The sequence below is a fragment of the Macrobrachium nipponense genome, chromosome 28 (assembly GCF_015104395.2).
Source record: "Macrobrachium nipponense isolate FS-2020 chromosome 28, ASM1510439v2, whole genome shotgun sequence".
NCBI lineage: Eukaryota > Metazoa > Arthropoda > Malacostraca > Decapoda > Palaemonidae > Macrobrachium > Macrobrachium nipponense.
The window spans coordinates 11803066-11820621 of NC_087217.1; the positions used below are offsets into that span (position 1 = coordinate 11803066).

General features: G+C 40.7%; 1 protein-coding gene across 1 annotated transcript in view; it reads left to right on the forward strand.

The window, feature by feature from the left end:
* LOC135201419 (ranBP2-like and GRIP domain-containing protein 4) overlaps positions 1 to 17556 on the forward strand; it is a 279898-nt gene that overhangs the window by 146212 nt on the left and 116130 nt on the right. The window contains 3 exon segments of the mRNA XM_064230328.1: positions 942 to 1157; positions 7172 to 7314; positions 7633 to 7764. Coding sequence (XP_064086398.1) covers positions 942 to 1157; positions 7172 to 7314; positions 7633 to 7764 — 491 coding nt within the window.

Genomic DNA, 17556 nt, shown 5'->3' on the forward strand with positions numbered 1-17556 from the left:
ATTGGGATGTGTTCAACACCATAATATAACTTGAAGTAACATTTAACTTAGTTTGTTCTCAAAATAAAAAGTAAGTAATCTGAATGTTTACATACAGCATTTTCATTATTTTATGAACATGAGTGATGATGATCTGCATGGCTAAATGGAGATTAAAGCCTTACAAAAAATTAAATTTGTGAAATTCAAGGATTCTATAATTCAGCAATAACATTAGCAAAAAAACAGAAATACTCACATAAGTTGAGTAATGAAAATGTTACAAAGTATTTGTCATTGGTGATGAGACCCTTACCAAGAAAGACAAGAGGGCAGCACATTAGACTAACTGCAACATGAAAAATACTTCAGATGAAACATTATATGTAAACAAGTTTGCATCCTGCAGATATCTTGGGTATGCAGTGGTCATTACATAAAAGGAAACTTTGTTGCAATTACTGTGGTAGAAAAAAATATTATAGGCAACTAGTAAAATAATATTGTTTGAAATACAAAACTTTTTCTCTATCCCCTTTTCCTCTCTTCACAAGATGAAATAGATAAGGCTGTGCATTAAACAAACAGATTTGTGTACATAAATGTAGCTAGGGTAATGAAAGTTTACATTTCTAAATATGAAAATGTACATTTCTAAATATGAAAATTTTTATTGGTTGTCAGGGCTGGACAGGTAACTTAATTATTTGCTCTTAGATACTGATTTACAAGTTGAGCTATTGTCATGCAGTTATAGTTTTATTATTTAGAGTATGTTTCTTCTAATTACATAATGGACACCTTCCAATTATGAGAGAGAAGTTAATTCGGGATGTTAACATGTATTCATCACTTAATAGTATAGGGTTTTGGTACTATATGTAACACAACTAGTTTTAGACACTAAATTTGGATTTTTTTTTTTCTCTTGCTACTTGCTATACCATCCCCTCTTGATTTAGGGGAGCCGCTGTCCCTCTCACTCCCCTGCTCCACTACGGGTCTCCTGGCCAATGTGCCACCCCCTCTGTACTCGGCGGTCACCCCAGACTCCTCTCCCCTGCGAGGCCAATCAAAGGTCCATTCGCTGTCTACCGTCTTATCGCCTGAAGGTTTAACCCATGCAACAGGCAGTGTAGAAGCCACATCTACTTCGCCTAATAAGGATGGCTCCTTCAGTATGTTTTGTTTCAAGATTTTTTTTTCTGTTTTCCTGTGGCTTGCTTTTTTAGTTTTGGATGATGCTGCATGGCTGATTTCTTGCTTGTAACACCTTGTTAAGTACTGTGCATTTTTTTTACTTATCACCGAGGCTGATGTAAATTGCTTTCCAAATTAATTATTTGTAAGCTTGTAGTCATTTGGTATTGGTAACATTTCAAGGTTTGAGTTGCAACTTAGACAATAATTACCTAAAACTTGATGAAAATTATTTTACTCCTACCAATTATGCTATAAATTAATGATGTACATCTGTTTATAAATGTACTATTTTGAAGGTAAGTACTTGATGTATGAGTCTGCTATTACTGTAGTGAATTATTGTGTCCTGTTTTTGTATTTCTAAAATCATATGGTAAGGGCCCTTTTAAAAAAATGTCATGTTTGAAAAGTATGTCTTGGCATTAACTCAACTTTTAGGGTATTGTGTAAGTTGTTTGTAAGAAGTAGAATTGATATGTTTGAACGTAATGGTGGTTAATAAGGTGAAAATAGAGATACTTTCATTGAGCATTATTTATTAGCTGCTTAGAAAAAAAGTTTCAAGGGAGAAGTTTAAGACCATGAGGTTCGGAAGTCACATAAAGCCGTTGGTCCCATTGCTGAATAACCACTGGTTCCATGCAACATTAAAACACCATGCAAACAAAACAAGACCATGAGGTTTATAGGGCTGAAATCCGTATCTGAGCATCTCAGGAAGTACACTTTGAAGAGGATGTTATGAAACCCAAGGTAAAGCCTTACACAGCGTAATAATAGCTCGTGTATTGAATTACTGTGGATTTTGGACTGATGTTTCTGTCAGTAGTTCTTATGCCAAAATTTTGATGTACTATGGCTTAAGGTAATAATATTTGGAACTTGTAGAAATTGTGTGAAATTTTGTTTGAGTTTGTAAGGACCACAAGAAATAATTTACATAAGTTTGGAAAAAATTAGTTTTATGCTCAAAAGTAAGTGTTAGAAGAGTAAACGGGGAGCTGATAAGTTGTATTCCCAGTAGTAAGCAAGCTTCAGTGGACAGTATAAAAGATTTTGAATTTTTTCCTTGGTTTCGTCCTTACTCCTGCATTTTTGTGCTTTGCCTTCTTACGGCTTTCTTACAAAGCATTTACAATGTATGTGTAGGATACATATAGACATTGTAAGTTAAGAATGCATGAATTAGGTAGGTGGTATACTTTTATTTGGACTGAGTATTTCCTGTGAAAAGGTAATTTTTAATTTTAATTTTAGTCACCTTTTATTTTGAGTGGCATGAGACAGCCAGTTTGTTGAAATGTAATTAACCCTCTTACACCGATTGGACGTATTAAACGTCGAGTCAAAATGTCTCCCGTATGCCGATTGGACGTATCATACGTCGGCTCAAAAAAGTTTTTTTAAAAATTCGCGGAAAAATACTTATAGGCCTACCAGCCGAAAACTTTTGTATCACGCGCCTTGGGGGATGCTGGGAGTTCACGGATCAAGGCGTTGTTTTCTTTACAATCGCTACGCAGGCGCGCAAGCGCGAATTTCTTTCTTATCGCACTAAAAAGTATCAGTGACACATCTCGGAAATTATTTCGTCACTTTGACATAATTATTGCACCATTTTAAATTATCCTTTACATGAAGTATTATATATGAAAATGTGCGCAATTTCATGCACAATACAACTAAAAAATACTCATGATTGTAGCTTTTATCAATTTTGAAATATTTTCATATAAATAACGATGTGCAAAAATTTCAACCTTTGGTCAACTTTGACTCTACAGAAATGGTCGAGAAACGCAATTGTAAGCTAAAATTCTTATATTATAGTAATATTCAATCATTTGCCTTCATTTTGCAACAAATTGGACGTCTCTAGCACAATATTTCGATTTATGGTGAATTTATGAAAAAACTTTTTCCTTACGTTCGTGCGATAACTCTTCCGATAAATTTTTTCGTGCGATTTGTCCTAATGTTTGCACCCTTTTAAATTTGCCGTTACATAAAGTTTTATATATGGAAATGTGCGCAATTTCATGCACAATACAACCAAAAACAACCCATGGTTGTAGCTTTTATCACTTTTGAAATATTTTCATATAAATAACGTTAAGTGCAAAAATTTCAACTTTCGGTCAACTTTGACTCTACCGAAATGGTCGAAAAACGCAATTGTAAGCTAAAACTCTTATATTCTAGTAATATTCAATCATTTACCTTCATTTTGCAATGACTTGGAAGTCTCTAGCACAATATTTCAATTTATGGTGAATTTATGAAAAAAAAAAAATTACGTTCGCGCGGTAACTCTTCCGAAAAAATCAGAATTTTTTTGTGCGATTGTCGAAATGTTTGCACCATTTAAAATTAGCTGTTACATAAAGTTTTATATATGAAAATGTGTGCAATTTCATGTAGAATACAACTAAAAATGATTGAAGGTTGTAGCTTTTCTCTTTTTTTGAAATATTTGCATATAAATCACGATAAATAGAAAAAAAACCAAGTTCGGTCAAATTTGACTCTACCGAAATAGTTGAAAAACGCAATTGTAAGCTAAAACTCTTACGGCCTAGTAATATTCCGTCATTTTTCTTAATTTTGAAACAAATTTGAAGTCTCTAAAACAATATTGTGATTTATGGTGAATTTTTGAAAAATATATTTACCTTCACTCCGCGCGCCGAATCGCGGCCGCAAGTCTCCGAAATACGTACATGGCATTATCCTAATATTTGCTCCTTTTCATATTAGCCTTTTTATAGAGTTTCATATATCAAAATGTGCGCAAATTCATGAAGAATACAATATAAAATAATTGAAGGTTGTAGCTTTTTCCATCTTCGAAATATGTGCATATGAAAAAATATATATATTAAAATTTCGACATTCGGTCAAATTTAACTCGTCCGAAATGGTCGAAATCTGCAATTCTAATCTAAAACTCTTACAGTATCGTAATATTCAATCATTTGTCTTAATTTTGAAACAAATTGGAAGTCTCTAGAACATTATTTAGAATTACAGTGAATTTTTGAAAATAACATTTTTTTACGTCCGCTCGTTACGAATTCGTACATCATTTTGTGATAATATTTTTCCGGTGTTGCTTTTATCGTTTTACTATGTATTATATATCAAAATGATTGCAATTTAGTGTACAATACAACGAAATAAAAGTAACTCGTTAGCTTTGACCGTTTTTTGCACAGCGTGATTTGTTTGAATACATTAATATCTGATTTTTTTTTTTTTGGGGGTTCCGCTACCCGATATATCGCATTATTTACATATGATAATGATATTATTTTTCATTTCTGATGATTGCATACTAAACTTCAGGCAATGAAAAAAAAAAATGAGCCAAAAATGAACTCTTAATCTTCAAAACTAAGCGCGCTGTGATTTTTTGAAAAAATTATTTTCTCCGGTTCCGCGCTCACTCCAAACCGGCGCCGGCATACAGGAGAGGTTTTGATTTTTAGGGCTTCGGCGTAAGAGGGTTAATTTAGTTCAATGAGATATTTTGTCAAAGTTACTAACTTAGGTTATAAAGGAAGTTATAAAGCAAATTTGGTAAGGAAGTGACACAGGTTTACTGGTCTTAGGGAGAGGAATGTTTGTCACAAATCTTTTATCCTCAAGGGCTGTGTAGTGGTTCAGTTTTTCCACTTGTCTGTGAATTCATATGTGGCATTGTAAATTGGTGGTTCACAGTTTTTGTTTGATGTATACATCCTGATGTGATTGTGCAGTTTAATATCTTTTTCATGAGGGTGCCATTTAAATTTTTTTGCTGTATCTGGTGCAGTGATGTGATTGACTAAATAATTGTGAGTCCCTGCCATATATTTTTGGAATATATAGACAAGTAGTAACTCTAAGGTCCCACCGATTCCCTTAAACCAAGTTTTAGCAGCATGCATCTCATAAATATGGGATTGCAATATTAAAGACAACAGATTTTATTAATGGTGTGCTGTAAACTATAGGAGCTCCTCATAATTTGAGGTGATGAGCCACAGTTGGAAGTGATTGCAAGGGAATTAAAGGTGAAAACACTTCAGCTCATGAAAAAAAAATGGCAAAGAAACATTGCTTATAGACTTTCTTTGGTGCAGATCTTTATAGGTGAAAGGGAAATTGGAGAAGAAAATTGATGACAACTACCAGCACTTGAACAGAGGCTTCCCTATTTCTTGCTAGTTTCTGGGACTCAGTTTATCTCAGCATGGATCAAGCTATAAAGGAAGATATAATTAAATTTAAGATTATGGATATAATGAAAATTTAACTTTTAATGATATAAGAAGCCAGGATGAAAATCTTAGACATAAGAATACAAATACAAATTTATGTAGTCAAATTAAATACTTAATTAGAAGGAACAAAGGAGTGAAAATGCAGGAGGTTAGGTCTCAATTTAAATAAAACGAAAGAGGAAGCGAATATAGTTACGAAGGTGAAAAATGGTAAAGTAGAAATTAAGTTAATGATTGAAAACATAGGTGCCCAAAAGGTTTCAAGTACCATCCTGTAATATGAAACACTACATAAATACAAAACTTGTTTATATATATTTTCTGTGGAAACTCCAAAATTTTAAGAGTTCTATATATTTACTTAATTACCTCGTAAGGTGTCAGAGTACATAATGTACCTTCATATATGTGTGTGTGTATTGGTTGTGGCAAAGGTAATTATAAAAACCTAATTTAGATAACAGGAACCTACTTGAGATAGCAGGAATAACAGACTATAGATATCAAGAAACTTGAACAGAACGTAACTCGGTGGAATGTACTTACAGATGTGCGACTTCTAACAATTAAATTGTTTGAGTTCCTTTATCAGCATATATTGGAAATGTGTTATCAATCAGTTTTTGATGGAGAAAGAATAATATATTTAAGTGTTTTATTTTTAACTTCTGTTGATCATAAATCTGGAATAATTTATGAGATGTATGGTTGGAGTTAGAATTAATGTCGTCTAGTTCTGATTACTATTTGGAGTTTATTACCTTAATTAATAGTGGTGGCAGAGTTGGAAATTTCATAAACGTGACCTTTTCTGTATGTACAGTATTGTTAGTGTGATGCTTCAGTTACTATCAGGCCAAATGATTGAAGATGGAACTTGATCTTGAAGTATGACCTCAGATTCAGTTTAATTTTTGGTTATGGTATGTGAAAGATAAACATCAAGATTTTCCGGACTGGATTATATTAGAGATACTACTAACTTTTTATTTCTTTTGAGAAGAATAAAGTTATGCCTTGAAAATTTCTTTAAGGCAGCTGTCATCTTTCAAATGTAATGAAAAAAAAATATGGACTTTTGCACAGGAACATTTCTTGTAGAAATTGTTAGAAATTTGTGTTTGTCTCAAAATAGTAAGAGATTAGTCATCCGATTAAGAGTTATCCTGTTAAGAGATACTTAACCCTAATATTAAAGGAAGAGTAACAGATGGGGTAACATACACGAAGGCCAGAGAATTGATATATAAATATTCCATCCCCCTTTTTTTTAGTTCTGCTTTATTCTTCTTAATCTTTAATAAGAGTTATTAGCTAACTTTGCACTTTTTTGTTTTTTCGAGTCTATATACGTATATTAAGTTGAAATTGAATTGCAGTTGAGAATCAATTGCATGTTTCTTTGCATGGAAAGCTAAACAGTTAAGTTAGCCAGTATAATTATAGATAAGTTTCAACAAATTTGTTTGGTAGATAGTCTTAGTTGAAGTTTTGGACACTTAGGTGCTAAGTCTCCATGTTTTTGTGAGTGTGATGCAGATTAATTTTGTGAGTATATTTTGTGAAAGTAACTTATTTCTTGCTGTGAATGAGGTTTTACAATGTGAGAATTGTGGTGTAGAAATTATTAGGTTATTTAATGTTCTGGAATTGAAATATTTACTGGAGAAATGAATTATGTTTTCTTTGATGAAGCTAATATGGATTTTGTTTCAAATTTACAGTTGAAAACCTCGAATCTACTCAGGCATCACCCACTAAAGGAAAAGATACAGATGAGGAGGAACATGATCCCTGTCCTGACTATAAACCACTAATTCCTTTGCCTGAAAAGGTTGAAGTTCGCACTGGCGAGGAAAATGAAGAAGTATGTTGATGTATTGTTAGTAGTGTTAAAAGTTCTTTTTAGGGTTGAAATTTGGATATATAATGTGTTTTTAAAGTGTGACATGGTTTAGAGATGATGAATATGTTTATCTGTTATATTTCATGATTATAAAAGCAAATAAATGGAACTAAAACATTGTAAAATAGGCTAGGGTTGCATAAATTAACTTTTGAATATCTAATGAGTACAAGAACCAGAGATTTGTAGAAGCATGTAAATGGAGTATATTTCGGGTTTTTATGTAAAATCTCTGTGGAATGATCAGAGTTAATTTACTATAATATCTTTTTGTTGTAGGTGCTTTTTGAAGACCGAGCCAAGTTGTTTAGATTTATTGATAGAGAATGGCGTGAAAGAGGTACTGGTGTTATGAAGATTCTTCACAATTCATCTCAAGGGACTGCTAGAGTACTTATGAGGAGAGATCAGGTATGGGAACTGATTTTTATTTTCTGTAAGATATAATTCCATTTCATCACAATACCATTACTCATAAATTGTTGTAATTCCAGTTTCTCTGGAATATTACTTGTCAAGCCTTGGAAATCATCTACGTACTACTCTGCATATGCTGTCTTCCTTACTGGTTTGACTTATGCTCCAGTCTCACTTTCTGAGGATTGCTGTAGTGCATTCAATTTAGCCTATTTTAATTCCTTAGATCTTCATATTTTTTCCAAATTGGTCGTGGCACTGGTATTTTATTAATATATCCCCAATGAATAGCAATAGCAATAAAAGGTTTTAGGTGGTGGATGGATTCACTCCTGGTGAGTGTCAGATTATGCACGATTAGTTTGGAGGAATTGGGCAGGAAAGAGGTTCCATTACTTCAGTTGCCCATATATTCACTAATGGCAACTTTGAGACTGGCTCAAATCACGACTGTAGGCGGTTCAGGAGTTAGTTGTGATCTTGACTTCAAGGGGCATGTTGTGTTTCTCTTCCTCCCATGACATTTTTATTTTTGTTGCTCATAAATTTACTGAGGGATTGCTGTTGGTTTTAGCACTTATCTTTTATGATAGGATTATGTCAGTTATAATTGTAATTTTTGCAAAGAAATGTTAGAAAAAAACATATCATCCAAAAAAGTTATTGCATCATCGATCCTAGTAAATTTATGCTTGCATGGCATCCTAAATTCAAAAATTCACAAACAAGTGACTGTTGCAGTGTGGGAGTGACAGGCTATGCCCACTGCAATGTGGGAGCTAGTGAGCAGCTGAAGGCAACGGTATCATTTTTATTTATGCTGCACAATCTACAGGACATCATCTTTGCTTGCTCCTAAGTTCATGTTTGCCGATTTTTGCTGAAGTCGGTGACGTACCGTTTTCTTTTTCTTTTTTGACTGTTGTCTTTGGCTTTGTTTGATATGCCTCTTTAGAGTCTTCCATAATTAATTTGAGTTATTTAGTATGTCTTATTCTAGTGCTTCCAGATAATAGCAAAGGATGAAAAAGGCGTTTGACCAAGCTTTATGATGCAATACTATGTGCAGCAAGTGTAGGGGACAGTTGTGTACAAAAGATCTTACCTGTGATGAGTGTAAGGACTGGGACGAAATTAGGTGGAAGCTTTTGGAGTCTCACTCTAACAAGTCAGAGAAGAACACGATTAGGAAGGCGGCCACTCAGGCCGAAAGTAGGGCCTCTATTAGTAGGAATTCTTCCTTTAGGCCTAAGGCAGAGTGTAGTCTTGCAGTTCTTTTACTCCCTGTAACAACCTTTCTCCTATCCTCAGTCCTCCTCCTTACCCCCTCCTACGCCTGTGCTCAACTCCCATGCATCTGAACCCGATGCCATTGGCAGTTTGGAATCTAGGATTAACGGTGAATTTGACAACAAGTTTAACCTAGTAGTAAGTGAATTAAGTGTCCAGTGATAAGTATAGTGTCAGTGGAGGAGGTAGTTTCCTGTCATGTAGGTTCTCCTAGATGAAGGTCACTGTCCTGCTCCCCTGCACCAGGGAGAAGACAAACTGTAGGTCCAAGGGAGTTTGATTATGTTTGCCCACGGGTTGGTACCCCTTCTGTTGATCTGTTGTGAAGCCCCAGGATGCAACCGACTGCCGTTGAAGAGGCATATCAGTGGATGTACGCCGTATATCTTCAGGTTTGGCATGTGTGTGATTTGGCTTCTGAGTCTCTTGTGCCAGTCAAGCGGCACAAGGACACATCTCTGACCTCACCCTTCCTTCATGTAGCTATGAGGTAGATCCCTCTGTTTGTTCCTGTACAGTTGCCTTCCCATCCATGGGATTCACTTTAGCTGCTATCTCCCAAGGACTCGAAGTGCTAGAAGCTCTGTGCTAGTCACCTGTCGCATGAAGAACCATATTGTCACGGGGCTCCCACACCTGAGAGCCCATGGGAGTCGATGCCTCCTCCCAAGGGGACTCCTCTAGTCTCATTGACTCTTCACATCGCTCAGCCTTGGCCTTGGCCAGGACTCTCTTCACTTCTGCTTAATTGGACCCCTTCGTAAAGAATTTGTTCGTGTTCAGTTTCATGGACTGTACAATGGGAGCTCTTGCTAAGAAGGTCGAGAACGCCACAGGGTTAGTTGACTCCTTTTCTGCAGATCTTTGGAGGGTGCTTTAAGGTGCAGATAAAGTGTGTGTATCGCTCTTGGGCTCCTGAAGAAGATGGTCCTTTGGTGTGCGTTCGTTTTGCAAGGGATTTCACCCTCAAAAGAAAGTAGCCTTGCATTTCATGCCCCTGGACTCCTCTCATCTCTTCCCATAGGCCATGATAGAACAGATTGCTTCAGATCTGCAGAAGAGGTCTACCCTGGATCTTCTGACGCAGTCTTCACGTCCCAAGCCTTCCTCGTAGGTGCTCTTTTTTCTGAAGTTCATCTTTCCGCTGATTGGTTGGTGCCCGTTCTTGGGAGTGTCGGTCTTAAGGCCCACTTACTATAGAAGTAGGTGGCTGAATTGTTATTGCAGGCCTGTGCTTTGACATTCTCCTTTTGATGGAATGGAATAGTGTCTTCTGGGTTATGTTCAGTGATGATTTCTGTTATAGGATTCCAAGGAGGATTTTTGTTCCTTATGATCTGCAGGCGATTGGGGCCACTGCCGTGTTCCTCATGTAGTGTGGATATGCTGCCCTTTTGTATTGGTAAATGGCAATCCTCTTGGAGAGTCAAGTTGTGTATTAATACAGAAGTGTGAATATTGGCATCCATTCTCAGTGAACAATATTTGGCATATTAAAAGTTTCTTCCTCATGAGATTGTTGCTAGTGATTGGGGGTTCCTCATCGGGTACTGTGCAGTCTGCCAATCCTTATAGTGGGTCATAAGGTTGACAGTAATTGTCTGCATCAGTGGATTTTACATGGGTGTCAATGATATTCTTTTAGGTTATTTCATCTTGCATGTACAGTGTTCATTTACCTTTGTAGAACAGTCTAATGGTCTTCTCACTTATGGGGGATGTGGTTCTCCTGATGATACCACCTGTCCACAGTATTTCTTGTCACCTTAGCAACCAGATGGTAAGAATATCTGTTAGCCACCAGTGTTTGGGTGATGTGTTTGGACAGATGTGAGAAGGCTAGATGGCATCTAGACAGCCTTACTATTCAATAATAATAATAATAATTTTAAAAGATTTAAAAGTTAATGGACTGATTCCATTGTTTTGAAAATTTACTAGTAATAGTCATAAAAACTTATTTCTTTTACTATGAATGTCATTTCCCCTGATTTAAGGAATATTTCAACATCTTAATAATTTCAGATATTTCAACATCTTAATAATTTCAGATTTTTGTACATGAACTTCCCTGACAGATATATACTTAGCTATAGTCTCCGACGTTCCCGACAGAATTTCAAATCTCGCGGCACACGCGACAGGTAGGTCAGGTGGTCTACCTTACCCGCCGCTGGGTGGCGGATGTACGAACCACTCCCGTAAGCTTGTCAGATTTTTCTCTGTCGCGGGAACGATAACAACTGTTGTCGGTTCCTCTCGATAGTTTTTCGATTCTCGCTTGCCTGGAGTTAATTTGGACTTCTTTTGGTGACGTATTCGCTTTGTTTGGCTTGGCATACGCTGATTGTGGACCGGTTTGATTTTGAGTTTGATTTTCTTTAACGATGTCTGACCTAGATTCGGTAGTTAAAACTTCGGTTTTGTTTAGGGTTTGCGTGAATGAAGGATGTAAGGTGAGGTTGCCGAAAGCTTCGGTAGACCCCCACACGGTTTGCATGAAATGCAGGGGGAATGAATGTTCGTTTGCTAACCCTTGTAGTGAATGTAAGGGATTGAATGAAGAAGAATATAAGGCTCTCTCTTCTTATGTTAGGAAGTTGGAACGTGATAGAGTGCGTAAGGCTTCCTCTAGAAGTTCTAGTAGATCTAGAATGAGTGAGTTGGATGTGGATCCTAATGCTAACGTAGAATTAGAACCTTCTTCCCAAGTTGCAGCCCCTGCTCCCCGCACCGAAGCCAAAGATTCGCCTTCGGAGGCGGCAGCCTCTGAGAGCCACGATTCGTTCTATGGATCAGAAGATTCGTCAGTTGGAAGGTAAGGAGAGTGTTAGTGATCAGTGCAGTGTCCCCAGTGTTGTGGAGGGTGCGTCTGACCGGCTCCTTAGTGCCTCTAGGCCTAGACCTCTTCCAGACTCCCAGTTCCAGTGGAGTAGGAAAGTCGAAAGCCGCAAGAGGGCTAGGGAGAACCCCCACCGGTCAGGCGTCCCCTCGGCAGATCCTGAAGTACGCTCCCAGGCTGCCTCGGATCGCTACAAGAAGGACTACTACGCCAATGCTTCTCCTCTTCGTCGTCTCCCTCTCCGTCAAGAGAGGTTTGGAACTCCCCGGTATGCGTCGCGCCCGTTGAAGAGGGCTTGGAAGGCTCCCTGCAGTCCTTTGGCTTCTAGTCCGGAGGTTTTCCCGGAAGAATCGTCGGTGGAGGCGAAGAAACCCAAGAAATCCTGTGAGCGTTCTTCTTCTCGCGCTCCGCGCTCGGCGCCTGCTTCCGAGGAAGAACAACAAGATTCGCCTACGAGAGTACTCGCGGGACTTCAAGCTCAGATCACGGCGCTAGCAGACTCTCTAGCAGTTAGATCACGTAGGAAGAAGGACGTTTCTCTTCCGATCAAGAGATCTAGGCGCCGCTCTTCAGAGGATCGTTCTCCTCGTTTTAGGCGTTCTCCTTCATATGGGGAGGTTTCGTATGAAGGTAGGGGCTCGCGTGAGCACCCTCGCTCTCCTGGCTCTCTTTCGACTTCAAGGCGCCAAACATCGGTAGGACGCTCTATGGAGAAAGAAGTTTTTTCTCCAGATTGGATTCCCGCTTCCGGTAAGCGCACTGCACCTGCTCATCACGCTATTTCTTCAACTCCCTCGCGTGAGACTTCTCCTCAGCAGCCTCAAGATTCTAGAAGGCGTCCTTATGCAAGTAGGCGTTCTTCGTCCAGATGTCACTCTCCTCGAGTGTCGGATCGTGACTTCTCTCCTGACAGGCATCAAGAGTCTTGTAGGAGTCGTGTGCATGATAGACGGCCTGCTGTTAGCCGCTCCCCGAAAGGTAGGCGCCAAGAGCCTACTGCACATCGATCTCCTAGTAGGCGCTCGTCTCTTTTAAGGCGGCATACTCCTGATTATTCTCCTCGGGGCAGACAACAAGAGTTCTTTCAAGCGCCCTTCTCCGTTGTAGGCGCTCTCCCGCTTCTAGGCGCACTTCTCCTGACCGTTTGTCTCTTGGTAGACAACAGGAATCTCGGAAGCGCCCTTCTCCAAGTAGGCGCTCGTTAGCTTTGAAGCGCCCTTCTCCTGAATGTTACCCTCTTGTTAGACGTCAAGAGTCTCGCAAGCAGCCTTCTCCTATTAGGCGCGTTTTCGCCTTCCATCGAACTTCCGTTGATCGTATGCAACTGGACAGGTTAGGAGAGCCGCGCAAAGCGCTCTGCTCTCGATAGGCGCTCTTCTCCTGGCAGCCGCTCGCCTCGGGATAGGCGCAAAGAGTATAGTAGGCGCTCGCCTCCTCGTAAGCGCCCTGTGGATATTTCCGAGGATTCTCGGAGTAGGAGCCCTACCTCTCCTTCGGCTGAGATTCCGTCTACCTCGAAGAGGGAGTCTCATCGTAGGCATCCCAGATCTTCTCTTCATTCTCCAGTGGATGTGAACTCTTCTAAGAGAGGGCGTCTCCAACCTCTCGCTCAACTCCTACTAGGATCCCTTCGTCACCTAAGGATCTTCCGGCGCTCGCCTCGACAAGACGTCTAGAAGGTTCGGATGAGGAACCGAACACTTCTGCTGCTGTGTCTTCTTACAAGAAGCTTACAGAGCTACTTTTGCAAGTTTTTGGGATTCCCTTTCTCCTACGGCGGCTCCTTCTCCTCACTCACTTTTTCAACGACGAAGACAGCGAAGAGTTCTTCTTGTGTGAGGATGAAGCCAACTCTTTTCTATGAAGAAGGCACTGAGGAGTTTTGGTTCCTGGATGGCTTCCAAAGAAGAAGCGGGGAAAACGATGTTCGCTTTTCCTCCTTCGAAGTTATCAGGACGCGCTGGTTTCTGGTATGAAACAGGAGAGTCCTTAGGATTGGGTCTACCGTCTTCGGCTGATTCGGATTTTTCGGCGCTGGTAGATTCGACAAGGAGAACTGCCCTTAACTCTGCTAAGACGACTTGGGCAATGAATGATTGGATCACATGCTCAAAGGCATGTTTAGAGTGCTAGAAGTATTTAACTTCCTTGATTGGTCGTTGGGAGTCCTAGCCAAGAAAATTGAAGTGCCAGAGTCAATTTCGCCAGAAGATCTTATGTGTGTTTTGTCTTGTATGGACAAGTCGGTAAGAGACGGAGCGAGTGAAATCGCCTCCCTGTATGGGGCCGGGATCGTGAAGAAGAGGTCGGTTTATTGTTCCTTCTTAACGAAGTCTGTCTCCCATGCCCAGAGGTCTTCTTTGCTGTTTGGCTCCTCTGTCTGCTCAGTTGTTCCCAAACATCGAGTGCAGGACATTTCAAGATCACTGTCGGCCAAAGCCACCCAGGACCTTTTGGCACAGTCGGCAAGAAACCTCGCCCTTCCTTCCCTACCAAGCTAAGAAGGAAAAAGCAAGTGTTCGAGAACCCTTTCGAGGGCGTCTTCATCAAGAACCTCTACGTTTAGAGGTCGTAGACCTTCAAGAAGGGGTAGACTTTCGCCAAGTCTGTTAAAGCCCCCAAATAACTTGCAAGTCCTTCAAACAACGGTGGGCGCCAGACTCTTAGAGTTTGCAGAAGTCTGGGCCCAAAAAGGGGCGGATCCTTGGACCCTTTTTTTTTCTATTTTGAGGAGAGGTTACCTCATCCCTTTCGTCGAAAGACCTCCCTTGACGACCATCCCAAGGGAACTGACGGCCAGGTACAGAGACCCCATCATGAATCAAGCTCTCCATCTAGCAGTAGATCAGATGCTGGAGAAGGGGGCTATCGAACTAGTGACAGACCATCATTCATCGGGCTTCTACAACCGCCTTTTCCTAGTTCCGAAGTCCTCAGGGGGATGGAGACCGGTGTTGGATGTAAGCGCCCTGAACTTCTTCGTAGAAGAAGAAGTTCACGATGGAAACGCCTTCATCAGTGCTGGCAGCACTTCGTCCAGGGGACTGGATGGTTTCCTTGGATTTACAGGACGCTTACTTCCACGTACCGATCCATCCTTCCTCGAGGAAGTTTCTCAGATTCATGATGGGGGGGTGGGGGAAAATTTTTTCAGTTCAGGGCTCTGTGTTTCGGCCTCTCGACGGCCCCTCAAGTGTTCACGGGGATTTTTGAGGAATGTGGCTCAATGGCTTCATTTGAAAGGGGTGAGGATATCCATGTACCTCGACGATTGGCTTATAAGGGCCAATTCAGAAGATCGTTGTTTGAAGGACTTACAAGTAACTTTAGAATTGACGAAGGCTTTGGGACTTCTCGTCAATTTCAAGAAGTCGTCACTAATTCCCGAGCAAGAGTGTGTGTATCTCGGGATACAGATGAACTCTCTGAGTTTTCGGGCTTTTCCCTCGCAGGAAAGGATAGCCCGAGGATTCGAGATAGTAACAACCTTCTTAGGGAAAGAAGTATGCACAGTGAGGGAGTGGATGAGTCTGCTGAGGACGCTCTCCTCGCTGGAGCAATTCGTTTCCCTAGGAAGGTTGCACCTGAGACCGCTCCAATTCTTTCTTCATCGGAATTGGAGTCGTCGTTCTCAGGATTTGACGTTCTCCCTGTCGTTATCCCAGGACATCAAGAAACATCTCTTATGGTGGACAGATCCCAACCTCTTTGCGAAGGGACTGTCTCTTCAATCACAGACCCCCAACCTGGTGTTGTTCTCCGACGCGTCGGAACCGGGGTGGGGTGCAACTCTGGGAACCAGCGAAGTGTCAGGTACCTGGGTGGGGGACCAGGTAGCCTGGCACATCAACAGAAAGGAGTTGATGGCTGTGTGGTTGGCTCTGAAGGCTTTCGAGCCCAAAGTCAGAAGATCGGTAGTGCAGGTCAACGCGGACAACACTACAGCTCTGGCATATATCAGGAAACAGGGGGGGACGCATTCCTTCTCCCTGTACGAGACAGCAAGAGACCTTCTTCTGTGGGCAGAAGAAAGGGGAATCAAGCTTCTCACCAGGTTCGTGCAGGGAGAAAGGAATGTAAGAGCAGATCTCCTCAGGCAGGAAAGATCAGGTCCTTCCCACAGAGTGGACCCCTTCATCTGGATGTATGCCAGAGCCTGTGGAAGTTATGGGGGCAGGCCACACATAGACCTCTTTGCCACGTCAAAGAACAAGAGGCTGGATCCTTACTGCTCTCCGATATCGGATCCAGAGGCATTAGCAATAGATGCTCTTCTTCTGGACTGGAACGGACTCGACGTCTACGCGGTTTCCCCCCTTCAAGATCCTGGGCTAACCATCAAGAAGTTCGTAGAGTCGATTCAACGAGAATGACCTTAATCGCTCCCTTTTGGCCGGCCCAAGAATGGTTCACAGAGTACTGGAATGGTTGGTGGACCTTCCAAGATCGCTCCCGCTAAGGAGCGATCTACTCAGACAACCACCACTTCGACAGGTACCACAAAAATCCTCCTAGCTCTCAGTCTGACTGGCTTCAGACTGTCCAAAGTTTGGTCAGAGCGAAAGGCTTTTCAGCAACAGCTGCTAAAGCAATCGCAAGAGCGAGGAGACCTTCCACCTTGCGTGTATACCAGTCAAAGTGGGATGTCTTCAGACGTTGGTGCAAGAGGAAGAACATTTCCTCTTCCAGTAACCTCTGTGACCCAAATTGCGGATTTCCTTATTTTCTCAAAGAAGAATGTCATCTGGTTGTGTCAACTATTAAAGGATACCGCAGTATGTTGGCGGCGGTATTTCGGCATAGAGGCTTAAAGATATCCGATGATAAGGACTTACATGATCTTATTAGATCATTTGAAACCATTAAGCGTCCTCATGTGGTACCAAACTGGAATCTAGACGTAGTTCTACAATTCCTTGGATCGTCTAGATTCGAACCTCCTAGCTTAGCCTCTTTCAAGGATCTGACGAAGAAGGCTATCTTCCTTTTGGCCCTTGCTACAGCTAAGAGAGTGAGTGAGCTCCAAGCTATTGAGGGCAATGTAGGGTTTAAGGAAGATTCTATGGTGTGTTCGTTTCTTCCAAATTTCCTTGCAAAGAATGAAAACCCATCACGGCCTTGGCCCAGGAGCTTTGAAGTTCGTAGTTTATCTTTTTCTAGTAGGGGAAGAGCCTGAAAGAACTCTTTGCCCTATGAGAATTATGAAGTTATTTCCTTAAGAGGAAGAACAAACTTAGGCGAATCAAGATGTGCTTTGGTGCTCTGAAAGACCCACACTCGGCCCATGTCGAAGAATGCTCTTTCCTTTTTTCTGAGAAGCCTTATTACAGAGGCACATGTTGCTTGTAAGAAGAACATTTTAAACTACTGAAAGTGAAAGCTCACGAGGTGAGAGCCATCGCAACTTCGCTTGCATTCAGAAAAATATGTCTGTGCGGAACTTGATGGAGGCGACTTTTTGGAGATGCCAATCGGTTTTCGCAAACCACTACCTACGTGATGTAAAAATCACATATGGTAAATGCTTCGCCTTGGGTCCTTTCGTATCGGCGGATTCGGTGCTGGGCAGGGAGCTGAAAACTTATCCTGTGTAAATTCTTTATATGTTACCCTATATTTTATATTGTTGTTTTTTGGTTGTCTGAAAGAGGTTG